The sequence below is a fragment of the Plectropomus leopardus genome, chromosome 21 (genome assembly GCF_026936395.1).
Source record: "Plectropomus leopardus strain MGB_pleo_1.0 chromosome 21, ASM2693639v1, whole genome shotgun sequence".
Classification (NCBI taxonomy): domain Eukaryota; kingdom Metazoa; phylum Chordata; class Actinopteri; order Perciformes; family Serranidae; genus Plectropomus; species Plectropomus leopardus.
In genome coordinates this window covers 19,257,293-19,280,252 of record NC_142196.1, presented here as the reverse complement: position 1 = coordinate 19,280,252, position 22,960 = coordinate 19,257,293, and the positions used below count along the sequence as shown (strand labels likewise).

At 34.9% G+C, this 22,960-nt stretch overlaps 1 protein-coding gene across 1 annotated transcript in view; it reads left to right on the top strand.

The window, feature by feature from the left end:
* arl8 (ADP-ribosylation factor-like 8) overlaps positions 1–22,954 on the top strand; it is a 37,614-nt gene extending 14,660 nt beyond the window's left edge. Inside the window, exon 6 of the mRNA XM_042510543.2 lies at positions 21,273–22,954. Coding sequence (XP_042366477.1) covers positions 21,273–21,321 — 49 coding nt within the window. The 3' untranslated portion in view covers positions 21,322–22,954. The remainder of the gene's footprint in view (positions 1–21,272) is intronic.
* Positions 22,955–22,960: the final 6 nt, after the last annotated feature.

The following is a 22,960-nucleotide window of genomic DNA, read 5'->3' as shown; positions in this document are numbered from 1 at the left end:
GACACGCCATAGCAAAGGTTTTAGCAAAAACAGCTCAAAACACCATTAAATAGCATGTCCAAAAATCCACCAAAAAAAAGCAAGGCTATAGTATGGCAAAAATGTCAAAAAATGCCATTTTCAAAAAACTGCTGAAAACCACTTTAAACCACATTAAATAGCGTGCCAAGACACGCCATAGCAAAGGTTTTTGCAAAAACAGCTCAAAACACCATTAAATAGCATGTCCAAAAATCCACCAAAAAAAAAGCAAGGCTATAGTATGGCAAAAATGTCAAAAAATGCCATTTTCAAAAAACTGCTGAAAACCACTTTAAACCACATTAAATAGCGTGCCAAGACACGCCATAGCAAAGGTTTTTGCAAAAACAGCTCAAAACACCATTAAATAGCATGTCCAAAAATCCACCAAAAAAAAGCAAGGCTATAGTATGGCAAAAATGTCAAAAAATGCCATTTTCAAAAAACTGCTGAAAACCATGATAAATCACTTAAAACAGCATGCTGAGACACGCCATAGCAAAGGTTTTAGCAAAAACAGCTCAAAACACCATTAAAAAGCAAGTCCAAAAAACCACAAAAAAAAAAGCAAGGCTATAGTATGGCAAAAATGTCAAAAAATGCCATTTTCAAAAAACTGCTGAAAACCATGATAAATCACTTAAAACAGCATGCTGAGACACGCCATAGCAAAGGTTTTAGCAAAAACAGCTCAAAACACCATTAAATAGCATGTCCAAAAATCCACCAAAAAAAAAGCAAGGCTATAGTATGGCAAAAATGTCAAAAACTCCATTTTTTAAAAACTGCTGAAAACCACTTTAAACCACATTAAATAGCGTGCCAAGACACGCCATAGCAAAGGTTTTTGCAAAAACAGCTCAAAACACCATTAAATAGCATGTCCAAAAATCCACCAAAAAAAAAAAGCAAGGCAAAAGTATGGCAAAATGTCAAAAATGCCATTTTCAAAAACTGCTGAAAACCACTTTAAACCACATTAAATAGCGTGCCAAGACACGCCATAGCAAAGGTTTTGCAAAACAGCTCAAAACACCATTAAATAGCATGTCCAAAAATCCACCAAAAAAAAAAAGCAAGGCTATAGTATGGCAAAAATGTCAAAAACTCCATTTTTTAAAAACTGCTGAAAACCATGATAAATCACTTAAAACAGCATGCTGAGACACGCCATAGCAAAGGTTTTAGCAAAAACAGCTCAAAACACCATTAAATAGCATGTCCAAAAATCCACCAAAAAAAAAGCAAGGCTATAGTATGGCAAAAATGTCAAAAAATGCCATTTTCAAAAAACTGCTGAAAACCATGATAAATCACTTAAAACAGCATGCTGAGACACGCCATAGCAAAGGTTTTAGCAAAAACAGCTCAAAACACCATTAAATAGCATGTCCAAAAATCCACCAAAAAAAAAAGCAAGGCTATAGTATGGCAAAAATGTCAAAAACTCCATTTTTTAAAAACTGCTGAAAACCACTTTAAACCACATTAAATAGCGTGCCAAGACACGCCATAGCAAAGGTTTTTGCAAAAACAGCTCAAAACACCATTAAATAGCATGTCCAAAAATCCACCAAAAAAAAAGCAAGGCTATAGTATGGCAAAAATGTCAAAAAATGCCATTTTCAAAAAACTGCTGAAAACCATGATAAATCACTTAAAACAGCATGCTGAGACACGCCATAGCAAAGGTTTTAGCAAAAACAGCTCAAAACACCATTAAATAGCATGTCCAAAAATCCACCAAAAAAAAGCAAGGCTATAGTATGGCAAAAATGTCAAAAAATGCCATTTTCAAAAAACTGCTGAAAACCATGATAAATCACTTAAAACAGCATGCTGAGACACGCCATAGCAAAGGTTTTAGCAAAAACAGCTCAAAACACCATTAAATAGCATGTCCAAAAATCCACCAAAAAAAAAAAGCAAGGCTATAGTATGGCAAAAATGTCAAAAAATGCCATTTTCAAAAAACTGCTGAAAACCATGATAAATCACTTAAAACAGCATGCTGAGACACGCCATAGCAAAGGTTTTAGCAAAAACAGCTCAAAACACCATTAAATAGCATGTCCAAAAATCCACCAAAAAAAAAGCAAGGCTATAGTATGGCAAAAATGTCAAAAAATGCCATTTTCAAAAAACTGCTGAAAACCATGATAAATCACTTAAAACAGCATGCTGAGACACGCCATAGCAAAGGTTTTTGCAAAAACAGCTCAAAACACCATTAAATAGCATGTCCAAAAATCCACCAAAAAAAAAAAGCAAGGCTATAGTATGGCAAAAATGTCAAAAACTCCATTTTTTAAAAACTGCTGAAAACCACTTTAAACCACATTAAATAGCGTGCCAAGACACGCCATAGCAAAGGTTTTTGCAAAAACAGCTCAAAACACCATTAAATAGCATGTCCAAAAATCCACCAAAAAAAAAGCAAGGCTATAGTATGGCAAAAATGTCAAAAAATGCCATTTTCAAAAAACTGCTGAAAACCATGATAAATCACTTAAAACAGCATGCTGAGACACGCCATAGCAAAGGTTTTAGCAAAAACAGCTCAAAACACCATTAAATAGCATGTCCAAAAATCCACCAAAAAAAAAAGCAAGGCTATAGTATGGCAAAAATGTCAAAAAATGCCATTTTCAAAAAACTGCTGAAAACCATGATAAATCACTTAAAACAGCATGCTGAGACACGCCATAGCAAAGGTTTTAGCAAAAACAGCTCAAAACACCATTAAATAGCATGTCCAAAAATCCACAAAAAAAAAAGCAAGGCTATAGTATGGCAAAAATGTCAAAAACTCCATTTTCAAAAAACTGCTGAAAACCATGATAATTCGCTTAAAACAGCATGCTGAGACACGTCATAGCAAAGGTTTTTGCAAAAACAGCTCAAAACACCATTAAATAGCATGTCCAAAAATCCACCAAAAAAAAGCAAGGCTATAGTATGGCAAAAATGTCAAAAAATGCCATTTTCAAAAAACTGCTGAAAACCACTTTAAACCACATTAAATAGCGTGCCAAGACACGCCATAGCAAAGGTTTTTGCAAAAACAGCTCAAAACACCATTAAATAGCATGTCCAAAAATCCACCAAAAAAAAAAGCAAGGCTATAGTATGGCAAAAATGTCAAAAATGCCATTTTCAAAAACTGCTGAAAACCATGATAAATCACTTAAAACAGCATGCTGAGACACGCCATAGCAAAGGTTTTTGCAAAACAGCTCAAAACACCATTAAATAGCATGTCCAAAAAATCCACCAAAAAAAAAAAAAGCAAGGCTATAGTATGGCAAAATGTCAAAAATGCCATTTTCAAAAAACTGCTGAAAACCATGATAAATCACTTAAAACAGCATGCTGAGACACGCCATAGCAAAGGTTTTTAGCAAAACAGCTCAAAACACCATTAAATAGCATGTCCAAAAATCCACCAAAAAAAAAGCAAGGCTATAGTATGGCAAAATGTCAAAAATGCCATTTTCAAAAACTGCTGAAAACCATGATAAATCACTTAAAACAGCATGCTGAGACACACGCCATAGCAAAGGTTTTAGCAAAACAGCTCAAAACACCATTAAATAGCAGGTCCAAAAATCCACCAAAAAAAAAAAAGCAAGGCTATAGTATGGCAAAAATGTCAAAAAATGCCATTTTCAAAAAACTGCTGAAAACCACTTTAAACCACATTAAATAGCGTGCCAAGACACGCCATAGCAAAGGTTTTTGCAAAAACAGCTCAAAACACCATTAAATAGCATGTCCAAAAATCCACCAAAAAAAAAGCAAAGCAATAGTATGGCAAAAATGTCAAAAATGCCATTTTCAAAAACTGCTGAAAACCATGATAAATCACTTAAAACAGCATGCTGAGACACGCCATAGCAAAGGTTTTAGCAAAAACAGCTCAAAACACCATTAAATAGCATGTCCAAAATCCACCAAAAAAAAAGCAAGGCTATAGTATGGCAAAATGTCAAAAATGCCATTTTTAAAAACTGCTGAAAACCATGATAAACCACATTAAACAGCATGCTGAGACACGCCATAGCAAAGGTTTTAGCAAAAACAGCTCAAAACACCATTAAATAGCATGTCCAAAAATCCACCAAAAAAAAGCAAGGCTATAGTAAGGGAAAAATGTCAAAAATGCCATTTTCAAAAACTGCTGAAAACCATGATAAATCACTGAAAACAGCATGCTGAGACACGCCATAGCAAAGGTTTTAGCAAAAACAGCTCAAAACACCATTAAATAGCATGTCCAAAAATCCACCAAAAAAAAAGCAAGGCTATAGTATGGCAAAAATGTCAAAAAATGCCATTTTCAAAAAACTGCTGAAAACCACTTTAAACCACATTAAATAGCGTGCCAAGACACGCCATAGCAAAGGTTTTTGCAAAAACAGCTCAAAACACCATTAAATAGCATGTCCAAAGATCCACCAAAAAAAAAGCAAGGCTATAGTATGGCAAAATGTCAAAAATGCCATTTTCAAAAACTGCTGAAAACCATGATAAATCACTTAAAACAGCATGCTGAGACACGCCATAGCAAAGGTTTTAGCAAAACAGCTCAAAACACCATTAAATAGCATGTCCAAAATCCACCAAAAAAAAGCAAGGCTATAGTATGGCAAAATGTCAAAAATGCCATTTTCAAAAACTGCTGAAAACCATGATAAATCACTTAAAACAGCATGCTGAGACACGCCATAGCAAAGGTTTTTGCAAAAACAGCTCAAAACACCATTAAATAGCATGTCCAAAAATCCACCAAAAAAAAGCAAGGCAATAATATGGCAAAATGTCAAAACTGCCATTTTTAAAAACTGCTGAAAACCACTTTAAACCACATTAAATAGCATGCTGAGACACGCCATAGCAAAGGTTTTTGCAAAACAGCACAAAACACCATTAAATAGCATGTCCAAAAATCCACCAAAAAAAAAAAGCAAGGCTATAGTATGGCAAAAATGTCAAAAAATGCCATTTTCAAAAAACTGCTGAAAACCACTTTAAACCACATTAAATAGCGTGCCAAGACACGCCATAGCAAAGGTTTTTGCAAAACAGCTCAAAACACCATTAAATAGCATGTCCAAAAATCCACCAAAAAAAAAGCAAGGCTATAGTATGGCAAAATGTCAAAAATGCCATTTTCAAAAAACTGCTGAAAACCATGATAAATCACTTAAAACAGCATGCTGAGACACGCCATAGCAAAGGTTTTAGCAAAACAGCTCAAAACACCATTAAATAGCATGTCCAAAAATCCACCAAAAAAAAAGCAAGGCTATAGTATGGCAAAAATGTCAAAAACTCCATTTTTTAAAAACTGCTGAAAACCATGATAAATCACTTAAAACAGCATGCTGAGACACGCCATAGCAAAGGTTTTAGCAAAAACAGCTCAAAACACCATTAAATAGCATGTCCAAAAATCCACCAAAAAAAAAAGCAAGGCTATAGTATGGCAAAATGTCAAAAATGCCATTTTCAAAAAACTGCTGAAAACCATGATAAATCACTTAAAACAGCATGCTGAGACACGCCATAGCAAAGGTTTTAGCAAAAACAGCTCAAAACACCATTAAATAGCATGTCCAAAAATCCACCAAAAAAAAAGCAAGGCTATAGTATGGCAAAATGTCAAAAATGCCATTTTCAAAAACTGCTGAAAACCATGATAAATCACTTAAAACAGCATGCTGAGACACGCCATAGCAAAGGTTTTAGCAAAAACAGCTCAAAACACCATTAAATAGCATGTCCAAAAATCCACCAAAAAAAGCAAGGCTATAGTATGGCAAAATGTCAAAAATGCCATTTTCAAAAACTGCTGAAAACCACTTTAAACCACATTAAATAGCGTGCAAGACACGCCATAGCAAAGGTTTTTGCAAAAACAGCTCAAAACACCATTAAATAGCATGTCCAAAATCCACCAAAAAAAAGCAAGGCTATAGTATGGCAAAAATGTCAAAAATGCCATTTTCAAAAACTGCTGAAAACCATGATAAATCACTTAAAACAGCATGCTGAGACACGCCATAGCAAAGGTTTTTGCAAAACAGCTCAAAACACCATTAAATAGCATGTCCAAAAATCCACCAAAAAAAAGCAAAGGCTATAGTATGGCAAAAATGTCAAAAATGCCATTTTTAAATACTGCTGAAAACCACTTTAAACCACATTAAATAGCGTGCCAAGACACGCCATAGCAAAGGTTTTAGCAAAAACAGCTCAAAACACCATTAAATAGCATGTCCAAAAATCCACCAAAAAAAGCAAGGCTATAGTATGGCAAAAATGTCAAAAATGCCATTTTCAAAAAACTGCTGAAAACCATGATAAATCACTTAAAACAGCATGCTGAGACACGCCATAGCAAAGGTTTTAGCAAAAACAGCTCAAAACACCATTAAATAGCATGTCCAAAAATACACCAAAAAAAAAGCAAGGCTATAGTATGGCAAAAATGTCAAAAACTCCATTTTTAAAAAACTGCTGAAAACCACTTTAAACCACATTAAATAGCGTGCCAAGACACGCCATAGCAAAGGTTTTAGCAAAAACAGCTCAAAACACCATTAAATAGCATGTCCAAAATCCACCAAAAAAAAAAAAGCAAGGCTATAGTATGGCAAAAATGTCAAAAAATGCCATTTTCAAAAAACTGCTGAAAACCATGATAAATCACTTAAAACAGCATGCTGAGACACGCCATAGCAAAGGTTTTTGCAAAAACAGCTCAAAACACCATTAAATAGCATGTCCAAAAATCCACCCAAAAGAAAGCAAGGCTATAGTATGGCAAAATGTCAAAAATGCCATTTTTTAAAAACTGCTGAAAACCACTTTAAACCACATTAAATAAGCATGCTGAAACACGCCATAGCAAAGGTTTTTGCAAAAACAGCTCAAAACACCATTAAATAGCATGTCCAAAAATCCACCAAAAAAAAAAGCAAGGCTATAGTATGGCAAAAATGTCAAAAAATGCCATTTTCAAAAAACTGCTGAAAACCATGATAAATCACTTAAAACAGCATGCTGAGACACGCCATAGCAAAGGTTTTAGCAAAAACAGCTCAAAACACCATTAAATAGCATGTCCAAAATCCACCAAAAAAAAGCAAGGCTATAGTATGGCAAAATGTCAAAAACTCCATTTTTAAAAACTGCTGAAAACCACTTTAAACCACATTAAACAGCATGCTGAGACACGCCATAGCAAAGGTTTTAGCAAAAACAGCTCAAAACACCATTAAATAGCATGTCCAAAAATCCACCAAAAAAAAAAGCAAGGCTATAGTATGGCAAAAATGTCAAAAACTCCATTTTTTAAAAACTGCTGAAAACCATGATAAATCACTTAAAACAGCATGCTGAGACACGCCATAGCAAAGGTTTTTGCAAAAACAGCTCAAAACACCATTAAATAGCATGTCCAAAAATCCACCAAAAAAAAAAGCAAGGCTATAGTATGGCAAAAATGTCAAAAACTCCATTTTCAAAAAACTGCTGAAAACCACTTTAAACCACATTAAATAGCGTGCCAAGACACGCCATAGCAAAGGTTTTTGCAAAAACAGCTCAAAACACCATTAAATAGCATGTCCAAAAATCCACCAAAAAAAAAGCAAGGCTATAGTATGGCAAAATGTCAAAAATGCCATTTTCAAAAACTGCTGAAAACCATGATAAATCACTTAAAACAGCATGCTGAGACACGCCATAGCAAAGGTTTTAGCAAAAACAGCTCAAAACACCATTAAATAGCATGTCCAAAAATCCACCAAAAAAAAAAGCAAGGCTATAGTATGGCAAAAATGTCAAAAAAACCATTTTCAAAAAACTGCTGAAAACCATGATAAATCACTTAAAACAGCATGCTGAGACACGCCATAGCAAAGGTTTTAGCAAAAACAGCTCAAAACACCATTAAATAGCATGTCCAAAAATCCACCAAAAAAAAAAGCAAGGCTATAGTATGGCAAAAATGTCAAAAACTCCATTTTTAAAACTGCTGAAAACCACTTTAAACCACATAAAACAGCATGCTGAGACACGCCATAGCAAAGGTTTTTGCAAAAACAGCTCAAAACACCATTAAATAGCATGTCCAAAAATCCACCAAAAAAAAAAGCAAGGCTATAGTATGGCAAAAATGTCAAAAAATGCCATTTTCAAAAAACTGCTGAAAACCACTTTAAACCACATTAAATAGCGTGCTGAGACACGCCATAGCAAAGGTTTTGCAAAACAGCTCAAAACACCATTAAATAGCATGTCCAAAAATCCACCAAAAAAAAGCAAGGCTATAGTATGGCAAAATGTCAAAAAATGCCATTTTCAAAAAACTGCTGAAAACCACGATAAACCACATAAAACAGCGTGCCAAGACACGCCATAGCAAAGGTTTTTGCAAAAACAGCTCAAAACACCATTAAATAGCATGTCCAAAAATCCACCAAAAAAAAAAAGCAAGGCTATAGTATGGCAAAAATGTCAAAAACTCCATTTTTTAAAAACTGCTGAAAACCATGATAAATCACTTAAAACAGCATGCTGAGACACGCCATAGCAAAGGTTTTTGCAAAAACAGCTCAAAACACCATTAAATAGCATGTCCAAAAATCCACCAAAAAAAAAAGCAAGGCTATAGTATGGCAAAATGTCAAAAATGCCATTTTCAAAAACTGCTGAAAACCACTTTAAACCACATTAAATAGCGTGCAAGACACGCCATAGCAAAGGTTTTTGCAAAACAGCACAAAACACCATTAAATAGCATGTCCAAAAAACCCCCAAAAAAAAAAGCAAGGCTATAGTATGGCAAAAATGTCAAAAAATGCCATTTTCAAAAACTGCTGAAAACCATGATAAATCACTTAAAACAGCATGCTGAGACACGCCATAGCAAAGGTTTTGCAAAACAGCTCAAAACACCATTAAATAGCATGTCCAAAATCCACCAAAAAAAAAAAGCAAGGCTATAGTATGGCAAAATGTCAAAAATGCCATTTTCAAAAACTGCTGAAAACCATGATAATTCGCTTAAAACAGCATGCTGAGACACGCCATAGCAAAGGTTTTAGCAAAAACAGCTCAAAACACCATTAAATAGCATGTCCAAAAATCCACCAAAAAAAAGCAAGGCTATAGTATGGCAAAAATGTCAAAAAATGCCATTTTCAAAAAACTGCTGAAAACCATGATAAATCACTTAAAACAGCATGCTGAGACACACCATAGCAAAGGTTTTAGCAAAAACAGCTCAAAACACCATTAAATAGCATGTCCAAAAATCCGCCAAAAAAAAGCAAGGCTATAGTATGGCAAAAATGTCAAAAAATGCCATTTTCAAAAAAATGCTAAAAACAACTTTAAAAAAAATAAAATAGCGTGCAAAGACAAGCCAAAGCAAAGGTTTTTGCAAAAACAGCTCAAAACACCATTAAATAGCATGTCCAAAAATCCACCAAAAAAAAAGCAAGGCTATAGTATGGCAAAATGTCAAAAATGCCATTTTCAAAAACTGCTGAAAACCACTTTAAACCACATTAAATAGCGTGCTGAGACACGCCATAGCAAAGGTTTTGCAAAACAGCTCAAAACACCATTAAATAGCATGTCCAAAAATCCACCAAAAAAAAAAGCAAGGCTATAGTATGGCAAAAATGTCAAAAAATGCCATTTTCAAAAAACTGCTGAAAACCATGATAAATCACTTAAAACAGCATGCTGAGACACGCCATAGCAAAGGATGCTGCAAAAACAGCTCAAAACACCATTAAATAGCATGTCCAAAAATCCACCAAAAAAAAAGCAAGGCTATAGTATGGCAAAAATGTCAAAAAATGCCATTTTCAAAAAACTGCTGAAAACCATGATAAATCACTTAAAACAGCATGCTGAGACACGCCATAGCAAAGGTTTTAGCAAAAACAGCTCAAAACACCATTAAATAGCATGTCCAAAAATCCACCAAAAAAAAAAAGCAAGGCTATAGTATGGCAAAAATGTCAAAAAATGCCATTTTCAAAAAACTGCTGAAAACCATGATAAATCACTTAAAACAGCATGCTGAGACACGCCATAGCAAAGGTTTTTGCAAAAACAGCTCAAAACACCATTAAATAGCATGTCCAAAAATCCACCAAAAAAAAAGCAAGGCTATAGAATAGCAAAATGTCAAAAATGCCATTTTCAAAAAACTGCTGAAAACCATGATAATTCGCTTAAAACAGCATGCTGAGACACGCCATAGCAAAGGTTTTTGCAAAAACAGCTCAAAACACCATTAAATAGCATGTCCAAAAATCCACCAAAAAAAAAAGCAAGGCTATAGTATGGCAAAAATGTCAAAAAATGCCATTTTCAAAAAACTGCTGAAAACCATGATAAATCACATTAAAATAGCATGCTGAGACACGCCATAGCAAAGGTTTTTGCAAAAACAGCTCAAAACACCATTAAATAGCATGTCCAAAACTCCACCAAAAAAAAAGCAAGGCTATAGTATGGCAAAAATGTCAAAAAATGCCATTTTCAAAAAACTGCTGAAAACCATGATAAATCACTTAAAACAGCATGCTGAGACACGCCATAGCAAAGGTTTTAGCAAAAACAGCTCAAAACACCATTAAATAGCATGTCCAAAAATCCACCAAAAAAAAAGCAAGGCTATAGTATGGCAAAAATGTCAAAAAATGCCATTTTCAAAAAACTGCTGAAAACCATGATAAATCACTTAAAACAGCATGCTGAGACACGCCATAGCAAAGGTTTTAGCAAAAACAGCTCAAAACACCATTAAATAGCATGTCCAAAAATCCACCAAAAAAAAAAGCAAGGCAATAGTATGGCAAAAATGACAAAAATGCCATTTTCAAAAACTGCTGAAAACCATGATAAATCACATTAAACAGCATGCTGAGACACGCCATAGCAAAGGTTTTGCAAAAACAGCTCAAAACACCATTAAATAGCATGTCCAAAAATCCACCAAAAAAAAAAGCAAGGCTATAGTATGGCAAAAATGTCAAAAAATGCCATTTTCAAAAAACTGCTGAAAACCATGATAAATCACATTAAAACAGCATGCTGAGACACGCCATAGCAAAGGTTTTGCAAAAACAGCTCAAAACACCATTAAATAGCATGTCCAAAAATCCACCAAAAAAAAAAGCAAGGCTATAGTATGGCAAAAATGTCAAAAAATCCATTTTTTAAAAACTGCTGAAAACCACTTTAAACCACATTAAATAGCGTGCCAAGACACGCCATAGCAAAGGTTTTTGCAAAAACAGCTCAAAACACCATTAAATAGCATGTCCAAAAATCCACCAAAAAAAAAAAGCAAGGCTATAGTATGGCAAAAATGTCAAAAAATGCCATTTTCAAAAAACTGCTGAAAACCATGATAATTCGCTTAAAACAGCATGCTGAGACACGCCATAGCAAAGGTTTTTGCAAAAACAGCTCAAAACACCATTAAATAGCATGTCCAAAAATCCACCAAAAAAAAAGCAAGGCTATAGTATGGCAAAAATGTCAAAAAATGCCATTTTCAAAAAACTGCTGAAAACCATGATAAATCACTTAAAACAGCATGCTGAGACACGCCATAGCAAAGGTTTTTGCAAAAACAGCTCAAAACACCATTAAATAGCATGTCCAAAATCCACCAAAAAAAAAGCAAGGCTATAGTATGGCAAAATGTCAAAAATGCCATTTTCAAAAACTGCTGAAAACCATGATAAATCACTTAAAACAGCATGCTGAGACACGCCATAGCAAAGGTTTTAGCAAAAACAGCTCAAAACACCATTAAATAGCATGTCCAAAAATCCACCAAAAAAAAAGCAAGGCTATAGTATGGCAAAAATGTCAAAAAATGCCATTTTCAAAAAACTGCTGAAAACCATGATAATTCGCTTAAAACAGCATGCTGAGACACGCCATAGCAAAGGTTTTTGCAAAAACAGCTCAAAACACCATTAAATAGCATGTCCAAAAATCCACCAAAAAAAAAGCAAGGCTATAGTATGGCAAAAATGTCAAAAAATGCCATTTTCAAAAAACTGCTGAAAACCACTTTAAACCACATTAAATAGCGTGCCAAGACACGCCATAGCAAAGGTTTTAGCAAAAACAGCTCAAAACACCATTAAATAGCATGTCCAAAAATCCACCAAAAAAAAAGCAAGGCTATAGTATGGCAAAAATGTCAAAAAATGCCATTTTCAAAAAACTGCTGAAAACCATGATAAATCACTTAAAACAGCATGCTGAGACACGCCATAGCAAAGGTTTTAGCAAAAACAGCTCAAAACACCATTAAATAGCATGTCCAAAAATCCACCAAAAAAAAAAAGCAAGGCTATAGTATGGCAAAAATGTCAAAAACTCCATTTTTTAAAAACTGCTGAAAACCACTTTAAACCACATTAAATAGCGTGCCAAGACACGCCATAGCAAAGGTTTTTGCAAAAACAGCTCAAAACACCATTAAATAGCATGTCCAAAAATCCACCAAAAAAAAAAAAAACAAGGCTATAGTATGGAAAAAATGACAAAAAATACCATTTTCAAAAACTGCTGAAAACCATGATAAACCACATTAAAACAGCATGCTGAGACACGCCATAGCAAAGGTTTTGCAAAACAGCTCAAAACACCATTAAATAGCATGTCCAAAAATCCACCAAAAAAAAAGCAAGGCTATAGTATGGCAAAACGTCAAAAAATGCCATTTTCAAAAAACTGCTGAAAACCATGATAAATCACTTAAAACAGCATGCTGAGACACGCCATAGCAAAGGTTTTAGCAAAAACAGCTCAAAACACCATTAAATAGCATGTCCAAAAATCCACCAAAAAAAAAGCAAGGCTATAGTATGGCAAAAATGTCAAAAATGCCATTTTTAAAAACTGCTGAAAACCATGATAAAGCACTTAAAACAGCATGCTGAGACACGCCATAGCAAAGGTTTTAGCAAAAACAGCTCAAAACACCATTAAATAGCATGTCCAAAAATCCGCCAAAAAAAAGCAAGGCTATAGTATGGCAAAAATGTCAAAAATGCCATTTTCAAAAAACTGCTGAAAACCATGATAAACCACTTAAAACAGCATGCTGAAACACGCCATAGCAAAGGTTTTTGCAAAAACAGCTCAAAACACCATTAAATAGCATGTCCAAAAATCCACCAAAAAAAAAAGCAAGGCTATAGTATGGCAAAAATGTCAAAAATGCCATTTTCAAAAAACTGCTGAAAACCACTTTAAACCACATTAAATAGCGTGCTGAGACACGCCATAGCAAAGGTTTTTGCAAAAACAGCTCAAAACACCATTAAATAGCATGTCCAAAAATCCACCAAAAAAAAAGCAAGGCTATAGTATGGCAAAAATGTCAAAAAATGCCATTTTCAAAAAACTGCTGAAAACCATGATAAATCACTTAAAACAGCATGCTGAGACACGCCATAGCAAAGGTTTTAGCAAAACAGCTCAAAACACCATTAAATAGCATGTCCAAAAATCCACCAAAAAAAAGCAAGGCTATAGTATGGCAAAATGTCAAAAATGCCATTTTCAAAAACTGCTGAAAACCATGATAATTCACTTAAAACAGCATGCTGAGACACGCCATAGCAAAGGTTTTAGCAAAAACAGCTCAAAACACCATTAAATAGCATGTCCAAAAAATCCACCAAAAAAAAAAAGCAAGGCTATAGTATGGCAAAATGTCAAAAATGCCATTTTCAAAAACTGCTGAAAACCATGATAAATCACTTAAAACAGCATGCTGAGACACGCCATAGCAAAGGTTTTGCAAAAACAGCTCAAAACACCATTAAATAGCATGTCCAAAAATCCACCAAAAAAAAGCAAAGGCTATAGTATGGCAAAATGTCAAAAATGCCATTTTCAAAAAACTGCTGAAAACCATGATAAACCACATTAAAACAGCATGCTGAGACACGCCATAGCAAAGGTTTTTGCAAAAACAGCTCAAAACACCATTAAATAGCATGTCCAAAAATCCACCAAAAAAAAAAAGCAAGGCTATAGTATGGCAAAAATGTCAAAAAATGCCATTTTCAAAAAACTGCTGAAAACCATGATAAACCACATTAAAACAGCATGCTGAGACACGCCATAGCAAAGGTTTTTGCAAAACAGCTCAAAACACCATTAAATAGCATGTCCAAAAATCCACCAAAAAAAAAAGCAAGGCTATAGTATGGCAAAATGTCAAAAATGCCATTTTCAAAAAACTGCTGAAAACCATGATAATTAAACCACATTAAAACAGCATGCTGAGACACGCCATAGCAAAGGTTTTAGCAAAAACAGCTCAAAACACCATTAAATAGCATGTCCAAAAATCCACCAAAAAAAAAAGCAAGGCTATAGTATGGCAAAAATGTAAAAAAATACAATTTTCAAAAACTGCTGAAAACCATGATAAACCACATTAAATAGCATGCTGAGACACGCCATAGCAAAGGTTTTTGCAAAAACAGCTCAAAACACCATTAAATAGCATGTCCAAAAATCCACCAAAAAAAAAGCAAAGCTATAGTATGGCAAAAATGTCAAAAAAAGCCATTTTCAAAAAACTGCTGAAAACCATGATAAACCACATTAAACAGCATGCTGAGACACGCCATAGCAAAGGTTTTTGCAAAAACAGCTCAAAACACCATTAAATAGCATGTCCAAAAATCCACCAAAAAAAAAAGCAAGGCTATAGTATGGCAAAAATGTCAAAAACTCCATATTTTAAAAAATGCTAAAAACCATGATAAATCACTAAAAACAGCAGGCTGAGACACGCCATAGCAAAGGTTTTAGCAAAAACAGCTCAAAACACCATTAAATAGCATGTCCAAAATCCACCAAAAAAAAAAGCAAGGCTATAGTATGGCAAAAATGTCAAAAAATGCCATTTTCAAAAAACTGCTGAAAACCACTTTAAACCACATTAAATAGCGTGCCAAGACACGCCATAGCAAAGGTTTTTGCAAAAACAGCTCAAAACACCATTAAATAGCATGTCCAAAAATCCACCAAAAAAAAGCAAGGCTATAGTATGGCAAAAATGTCAAAAAATGCCATTTTCAAAAAACTGCTGAAAACCATGATAAATCACTTAAAACAGCATGCTGAGACACGCCATAGCAAAGGTTTTAGCAAAAACAGCTCAAAACACCATTAAATAGCATGTCCAAAATCCACCAAAAAAAAAAGCAAGGCTATAGTATGGCAAAATGTCAAAAATGCCATTTTCAAAAACTGCTGAAAACCATGATAAACCACATAAAACAGCATGCTGAGACACGCCATAGCAAAGGTTTTAGCAAAAACAGCTCAAAACACCATTAAATAGCATGTCCAAAAATCCACCAAAAAAAAAAAGCAAGGCTATAGTATGGCAAAAATGTCAAAAATGCCATTTTCAAAAACTGCTGAAAACCATGATAAATCACATTAAAACATCATGCAGAGACACGCCATAGCAAAGGTTTTAGCAAAAACAGCCCAAAACACCATTAAATAGCATGTCCAAAAATCCACCAAAAAAAAAAGCAAGGCTATAGTATGGCAAAATGTCAAAAATGCCATTTTCAAAAACTGCTGAAAACCACTGATAAACCACATTAAAATAGCATGCTGAGACACGCCATAGCAAAGGTTTTAGCAAAAACAGCTCAAAACACCATTAAATAGCATGTCCAAAAATCCACCAAAAAAAAAAAGCAAGACTATAATATGACAAAATGTCAAAAATGCCATTTTCAAAAACTGCTGAAAACCATGATAAATCACTTAAAACAGCATGCTGAGACACGCCATAGCAAAGGTTTTAGCAAAACAGCTCAAAACACCATTAAATAGCATGTCCAAAAATCCACCAAAAAAAAAAGCAAGGCTATAGTATGGCAAAATGTCAAAAATGCCATTTTCAAAAACTGCTGAAAACCATGATAAATCACTTAAAACAGCATGCTGAGACACGCCATAGCAAAGGTTTTAGCAAAAACAGCTCAAAACACCATTAAATAGCATGTCCAAAATCCACCAAAAAAAAAAGCAAGGCTATAGTATGGCAAAATGTCAAAAATGCCATTTTCAAAAACTGCTGAAAACCACTTTAAACCACATTAAATAGCGTGCCAAGACACGCCATAGCAAAGGTTTTGCAAAAACAGCTCAAAACACCATTAAATAGCATGTCCAAAAATCCACCAAAAAAAAAGCAAGGCTATAGTATGGCAAAAATGTCAAAAAATGCCATTTTCAAAAAACTGCTGAAAACCACTTTAAACCACATTAAATAGCGTGCCAAGACACGCCATAGCAAAGGTTTTTGCAAAAACAGCTCAAAACACCATTAAATAGCATGTCCAAAAATCCACCAAAAAAAAAGCAAGGCTATAGTATGGCAAAAATGTCAAAAACTCCATTTTCAAAAAACTGCTGAAAACCATGATAAATCACTTAAAACAGCATGCTGAGACACGCCATAGCAAAGGTTTTAGCAAAACAGCTCAAAACACCATTAAATAGCATGTCCAAAATCCACCAAAAAAAAGCAAGGCTATAGTATGGCAAAAATGTCAAAAATGCCATTTTCAAAAACTGCTGAAAACCATGATAAATCACTTAAAACAGCATGCTGAGACACGCCATAGCAAAGGTTTTAGCAAAAACAGCTCAAAACACCATTAAATAGCATGTCCAAAATCCACCAAAAAAAAGCAAGGCTATAGTATGGCAAAAATGTCAAAAATGCCATTTTTAAAACTGCTGAAATCCACTTAAAACCACATTAAATAGCATGCCGAGACACGCCATAGCAAAGGTTTTAGCAAAAACAGCTCAAAACACCATTAAATAGCATGTCCAAAAATCCACCAAAAAAAAAAGCAAGGCTATAGTATGGCAAAAATGTCAAAAAATGCCATTTTCAAAAAACTGCTGAAAACCATGATAAATCACTTAAAACAGCATGCTGAGACACGCCATAGCAAAGGTTTTAGCAAAAACAGCTCAAAACACCATTAAATAGCATGTCCAAAAATCCACCAAAAAAAAAAGCAAGGCTATAGTATGGCAAAATGTCAAAAATGCCATTTTCAAAAACTGCTGAAAACCATTATAAACCACTTAAAACAGCATGCTGAGACACGCCATAGCAAAGGTTTTAGCAAAACAGCTCAAAACACCATTAAATAGCATGTCCAAAAATCCACCAAAAAAAAGCAAGGCTATAGTATGGCAAAAATGTCAAAAATGCCATTTTCAAAAAACTGCTGAAAACCATGATAAATCACTTAAAACAGCATGCTGAGACACGCCATAGCAAAGGTTTTAGCAAAAACAGCTCAAAACACCATTAAATAGCATGTCCAAAAATCCACCAAAAAATGCAAGGCTATAGCATGGCAAAAATGTCAAAAAAAATTGCCATTTTTGTAAAAACTGCTGAATACAACTTTAAACCACATAAAATAGCGTGCCAAGACACGCCATAGCAAAGGTTTTAGCAAAAACAGCTCAAAACACCATTAAATAGCATGTCCAAAAATCCACCAAAAAAAAAAAGCAAGGCTATAGTATGGCAAAAATGTCAAAAAATGCCATTTTCAAAAACTGCTGAAAACCATGATAAATCACTTAAAACAGCATGCTGAGACACGCCATAGCAAAGGTTTTTGCAAAAACAGCTCAAAACACCATTAAATAGCATGTCCAAAAATCCACCAAAAAAAAAGCAAGGCTATAGTATGGCAAAATGTCAAAAACCCATTTTTAAAAACTGCTGAAAACCACTTTAAACCACATTAAATAGCGTGCCAAGACACGCCATAGCAAAGGTTTTTGCAAAAACAGCTCAAAACACCATTAAATAGCATGTCCAAAATCCACCAAAAAAAAGCAAGGCTATAGTATGGCAAAATGTCAAAAATGCCATTTTCAAAAACTGCTGAAAACCACTTTAAACCACATTAAATAGCGTGCCAAGACACGCCATAGCAAAGGTTTTAGCAAAAACAGCTCAAAACACCATTAAATAGCATGTCCAAAAATCCACCAAAAAAAAGGCAAGGCTATAGTATGGCAAAAATGTCAAAAAATGCCATTTTCAAAAAACTGCTGAAAACCACTTTAAACCACATTAAATAGCGTGCCAAGACACGCCATAGCAAAGGTTTTTGCAAAAACAGCTCAAAACACCATTAAATAGCATGTCCAAAATCCACCAAAAAAAGCAAGGCTATAGTATGGCAAAATGTCAAAAATGCCATTTTCAAAAAACTGCTGAAAACCATGATAAATCACTTAAAACAGCATGCTGAGACACGCCATAGCAAAGGTTTTAGCAAAAACAGCTCAAAACACCATTAAATAGCATGTCCAAAAATCCACCAAAAAAAAAAGCAAGGCTATAGTATGGCAAAAAGGTCAAAAAATGCCATTTTCAAAAAACTGCTGAAAACCATTATAAACCTCTTAAAATAGCGTGCTGAGACACGCTGTAGCAAAAGGTTTTGCAGAAACAGCTCAAAACACCATTAAATAGCATGTCCAAAAATCCACCAAAAATGCAAGGCTATAGTATGGCAAAAATGTCAAAAAATGCCATTTTCAAAAAACTGCTGAAAACCATTATAAACCACTTAAAATAGCGTGCTGAGACACGGTGTAGCAAAGGTTTTAGCAAAAACAGCTCAAAACACCATTAAATAGCATGTCCAAAAATCCACCAAAAAAAAAAAGCAAGGCTATAGTATGGCAAAAATGTCAAAAAATGCCATTTTCAAAAAACTGCTGAAAACCATTTTAAACCACATCAAATAGCGTGCCGAGACAGGCCATAGCAAAGGATTTTGCAAAAACAGCTCAAAACACCATTAAATAGCATGTCCAAATATCCACCAAAAAAAAAGCAAGGCTATAGTAAGGCAAAAATGTCAAAAAATGCCATTTTCAAAAAACTGCTAAAAACCATTTTAAACCACATTAAATAGCGTGCCTAGACACGCCATAGCAAAGGATTTTGCAAAAACAGACAAAAACAACATTAAATAGCATGTCCAAATATCCACCAAAAATGCAAGGCTATAGTAAGGCAAAAATGTCAAAAAATGCCATTTTCAAAAACTGCTAAAAAACATTTTAAACCAATTTAAATAGTGTGCTGAGATACGCCATAGCAAAGGATGTTGCAAAAACAGCCAAAAACAACATTAAATAGCATGTCCAAAAATCCACCAAAAATGCAAGGCTATAGTATGGCAAAAATGTCAAAAAATGCCATTTTCAAAAACTGCCAAAAACCATTCTAAACTACCTAGTAGAGCGTGCCGAGACAAACCATAGCAAAGGATTTTGCAAAAACAGACAAAAACAACATTAAATAGCATGTCCAAAAATCCACCAAAAAAAAAAAGCAAGGCTATAGTATGGCAAAAATGTCAAAAACTCCATTTTTTAAAAACTGCTAAAAGCCATTTTAAACCACATTAAATAGCGTGCCTAGACACGCCATAGGAAAGGATTTTGCAAAAACAGACAAAAACAACATTAAATAGCATGTCCAAATATCCACCAAAAATGCAACCACATAAAATCAGATGCTGAAAAAAATGACCATAAAAGCAAGGTTAAAGAATGTCAAAAATTTCAAAATTTGACATGTCCAAAAACAGCTGAAATTCACTTAGCATTGCATGTAGAGGCATGTTATAGTGTACAGTGTTGAAAGAACATGTTCAAGAACACTTGAGGAACACAGGACCCAAATGTAAGACACAACACGAGTATACAAAATTTAAGTGATTTAATGTAAACAGAGACATCTACAGTGCAGTTGTGTAATGGGAGGGGGTGATGTGTCTGGGGAACCAGTGGTGCTTGGTGAGTGGTGGTGAGCTCTCCAGAGCGTGCCCAGTGAGTAGGCGTTCCGATCCGGAAATGTGGCGTCCTCCACGTTGTTATGGCGTCCACAGTACAAACAACAATGAACAACAAACACAACAAAACAAACAACAAATACAGCTGAAAACCACTTAGCATAGCTTGTAGAGTCATGTTAAACCCATAAAATAGGATGTTGAAAAATTGACCAAAGAAGCAAGGCTATAGTATGGCGAAAAAGTCAAATTTTGACATGTCCAAAAAACAGCTGAAAACCACTTAGCATAGCATGTAGAGGCATTTTATAGTATACAGTGTTGAAAAAACACCAAAAAATGTCAGAAAAACCCATAAACTAGGATGTGAAAAAATGACCAAAGAAGCAAGGCTATAGTATGACGAAAATGTCAAAATTTGACATGTCCAAAAAACAGCTGAAAACCACTTAGCATAGCTTGAAGAGACATGTTATAGTATGTGGTGTTGAAAAAACATCCAAAAACGTTCGAAAAACCCATAAAATAAGATGTTGAAAAAATGACCAAAGAAGCAAGGCTATAGTATGACGAAATGTCAAAATTTGACATGTCCAAAAAACAGCTGAAAACCACTTAGTGTATCATTAAGAGGCATGTTACAGTATACAGTGCTGAACATCCCCAAAAGACCCTCAAGCCCATAAGATAGCACATCAAAAAAATGGTATGTTAAAAAAAAGTCCAATTTTGACATGTCCTAAAAATGTGTTCAAAACGACATTTTCTAGCATGTAGAGAGGACTCATAGTATACAAAGTGGAAGTAAAAGCCAAAAAAGTTCAAAAATGTCATATTTAGCATGTCGATAAAACGGCCAAGAAGGTAATAGTATAGTATGTCGAAAAATGTCAAATTTTGACATGTCTTAAAAATGGTTGAAAATAACATAGTATAGCTTTTAGAAATGTGTCATAATATACAGAGTGGAAATAAAAGAAAAAAAGCCCCAAATCATTATATTTTAGCATGTGAAAACAATGACAAAAAAGTCAAAAACGTCACATTTTGATTGCTCCTAAAAATGGCTGAAGACGACATAGCTTGTAGAGACGTGTCATAGTATTGAAAGTGAAAATAAATGCCAAAAACAAAAAGAAAAATGGCTTAAAACATCTTAGTATGTCGTCAAAATGAACTAAAACACACAAAAACGCCATGTTACGGTATTGTCAGTATAGTATGCTTAGGCAAATATGTACTTTCTGTCTTAAGTTGGTAAATTCCTCCTTCACTGACGCACCTTAATTGTTTTTCCAGTTTATGCCAAGGCCTCGAGTGGATGACCTCAAGGGCTGGACTCAGATAGCCCCTCCCCCTGCCTTTGATGGCCTGACTACCTGCACCACCTATCCAGTGGCAACAACAGCTTGTCCTTACTGGCTTATTCCTACCTTTTATTTTTTTTTTAATGAAAAACTTGGACTTTTACCTCTGGAGACGACATGGGATGGAGAAGCGTCGACACCTTCCACGGCGTCACTGTCACAGTGGAAGCTGGTGTTTCTCAGAGTCGATGGAAACGTGACCAGAACTGATGAACTGACCTGGTTATCTGGAACGAGAAGTCGCTTTCACAGCAAAGACGAGAATCATTTCAGTAAGTTAAGAGCATGTCCAAGTGTAAAGCAGGGCTGCGCCGGATACTTACCCCACATATCATGTTCTGTGACGCCATATCTTTAAGAGTATGCCATGAACATCACATTGGTGCAGCTCCATCGTTGTTTTTGGCCTGTTAGTTTGTTCGTGTTCAGGTAAATTGACAGGACAAACAAAGGGATTACAAGCAGTATTTTAACACCAGTTCTGAGGGGAAAGGTGGCACAAAGGAGTTTTCAGAATAATGTTCTCATGCTTTTTTTTCCGTTATTGCTTCGAGCACAGCCGTTAACATGTTACACGATTTCAGTTTCATAAGCTACATTTTTGGTTATTTTCACACTAGAACTTATTGGTGCCGAAATGTGGTCAAATATGAATCTCCCTTCTTCGTTACCTTTGAACCTGTATTTGTCAGCATGCAAAATATTTTCTCCTTAAACTACAATTAAGTCAGCTGTTTTTTTAATTTTGCAAAGCATTAAATGGCTGAGTTAAGTGCAAGTAAAATGCTCAGTTTTAATAACAGTATTTTAAATTTAAACACTGTTTTGTCAATGATGCGTTAAGATTTTTATTTAATTTTATGCTTTTTGTTTTGGCTTTTATAGGGAGTGCAGGTTTGCTCGTGGCGTGTTAGTATCTAGGACTGTTTTGTATTAACAGTGGTGCTCTGCAGGTGTGTGACTGATCCACTGCATCCTTATATTAATTTTCCTAAGCCATTTTGGCGCATATTCCACTTTTGACATTTTGTACTTTTTAAACAAAGGGATCAGAAACAGCCACCATCAAATCGGTGCCACACATCTATGGCGAAGTCGTTACTCATCCTGGACTTTAAGGTTCAGTAGCATTAATATCTTAATATTTTGGCCATCATTGAGTTACAATACTTGATCCTCAGCCTTAACCGTTCTGTTTTGAGTGTCTGGAGGACCGTATGTGTGCGAATCTGGCAGTCTACCCATGACTTTCTTTTTTTTTTAACCCTTTTTTCCCTCTTTGACCCGGTATACAAATTCCTTGAACAGATCTATGCACGTGTCACTTTGAAACCATGTCTACCTTTTGCGAGTTCCACAGCGGCCAAAAAGGAGGAGGTGCATGAGTTTCACTGAGTCTGGGTCTCGAGAGTGAAGTCTGTTGTGGGACAGTTTTACACTACAAGGAAAAAGGTTAACTGTGCAGCCCCAGGACTCCTTGCAGCATTACGGTTTACAACTTTTGCCTCGATCTCACAGCGCAAGGGGACTGATCTGTCTTTGTGGAGGTGTCCAGTCTGGGTCATGTACTGTATTTCAGTTTTAGTTTCATTAAAAGTTTGTTTTGAACTTTAAGCCTGA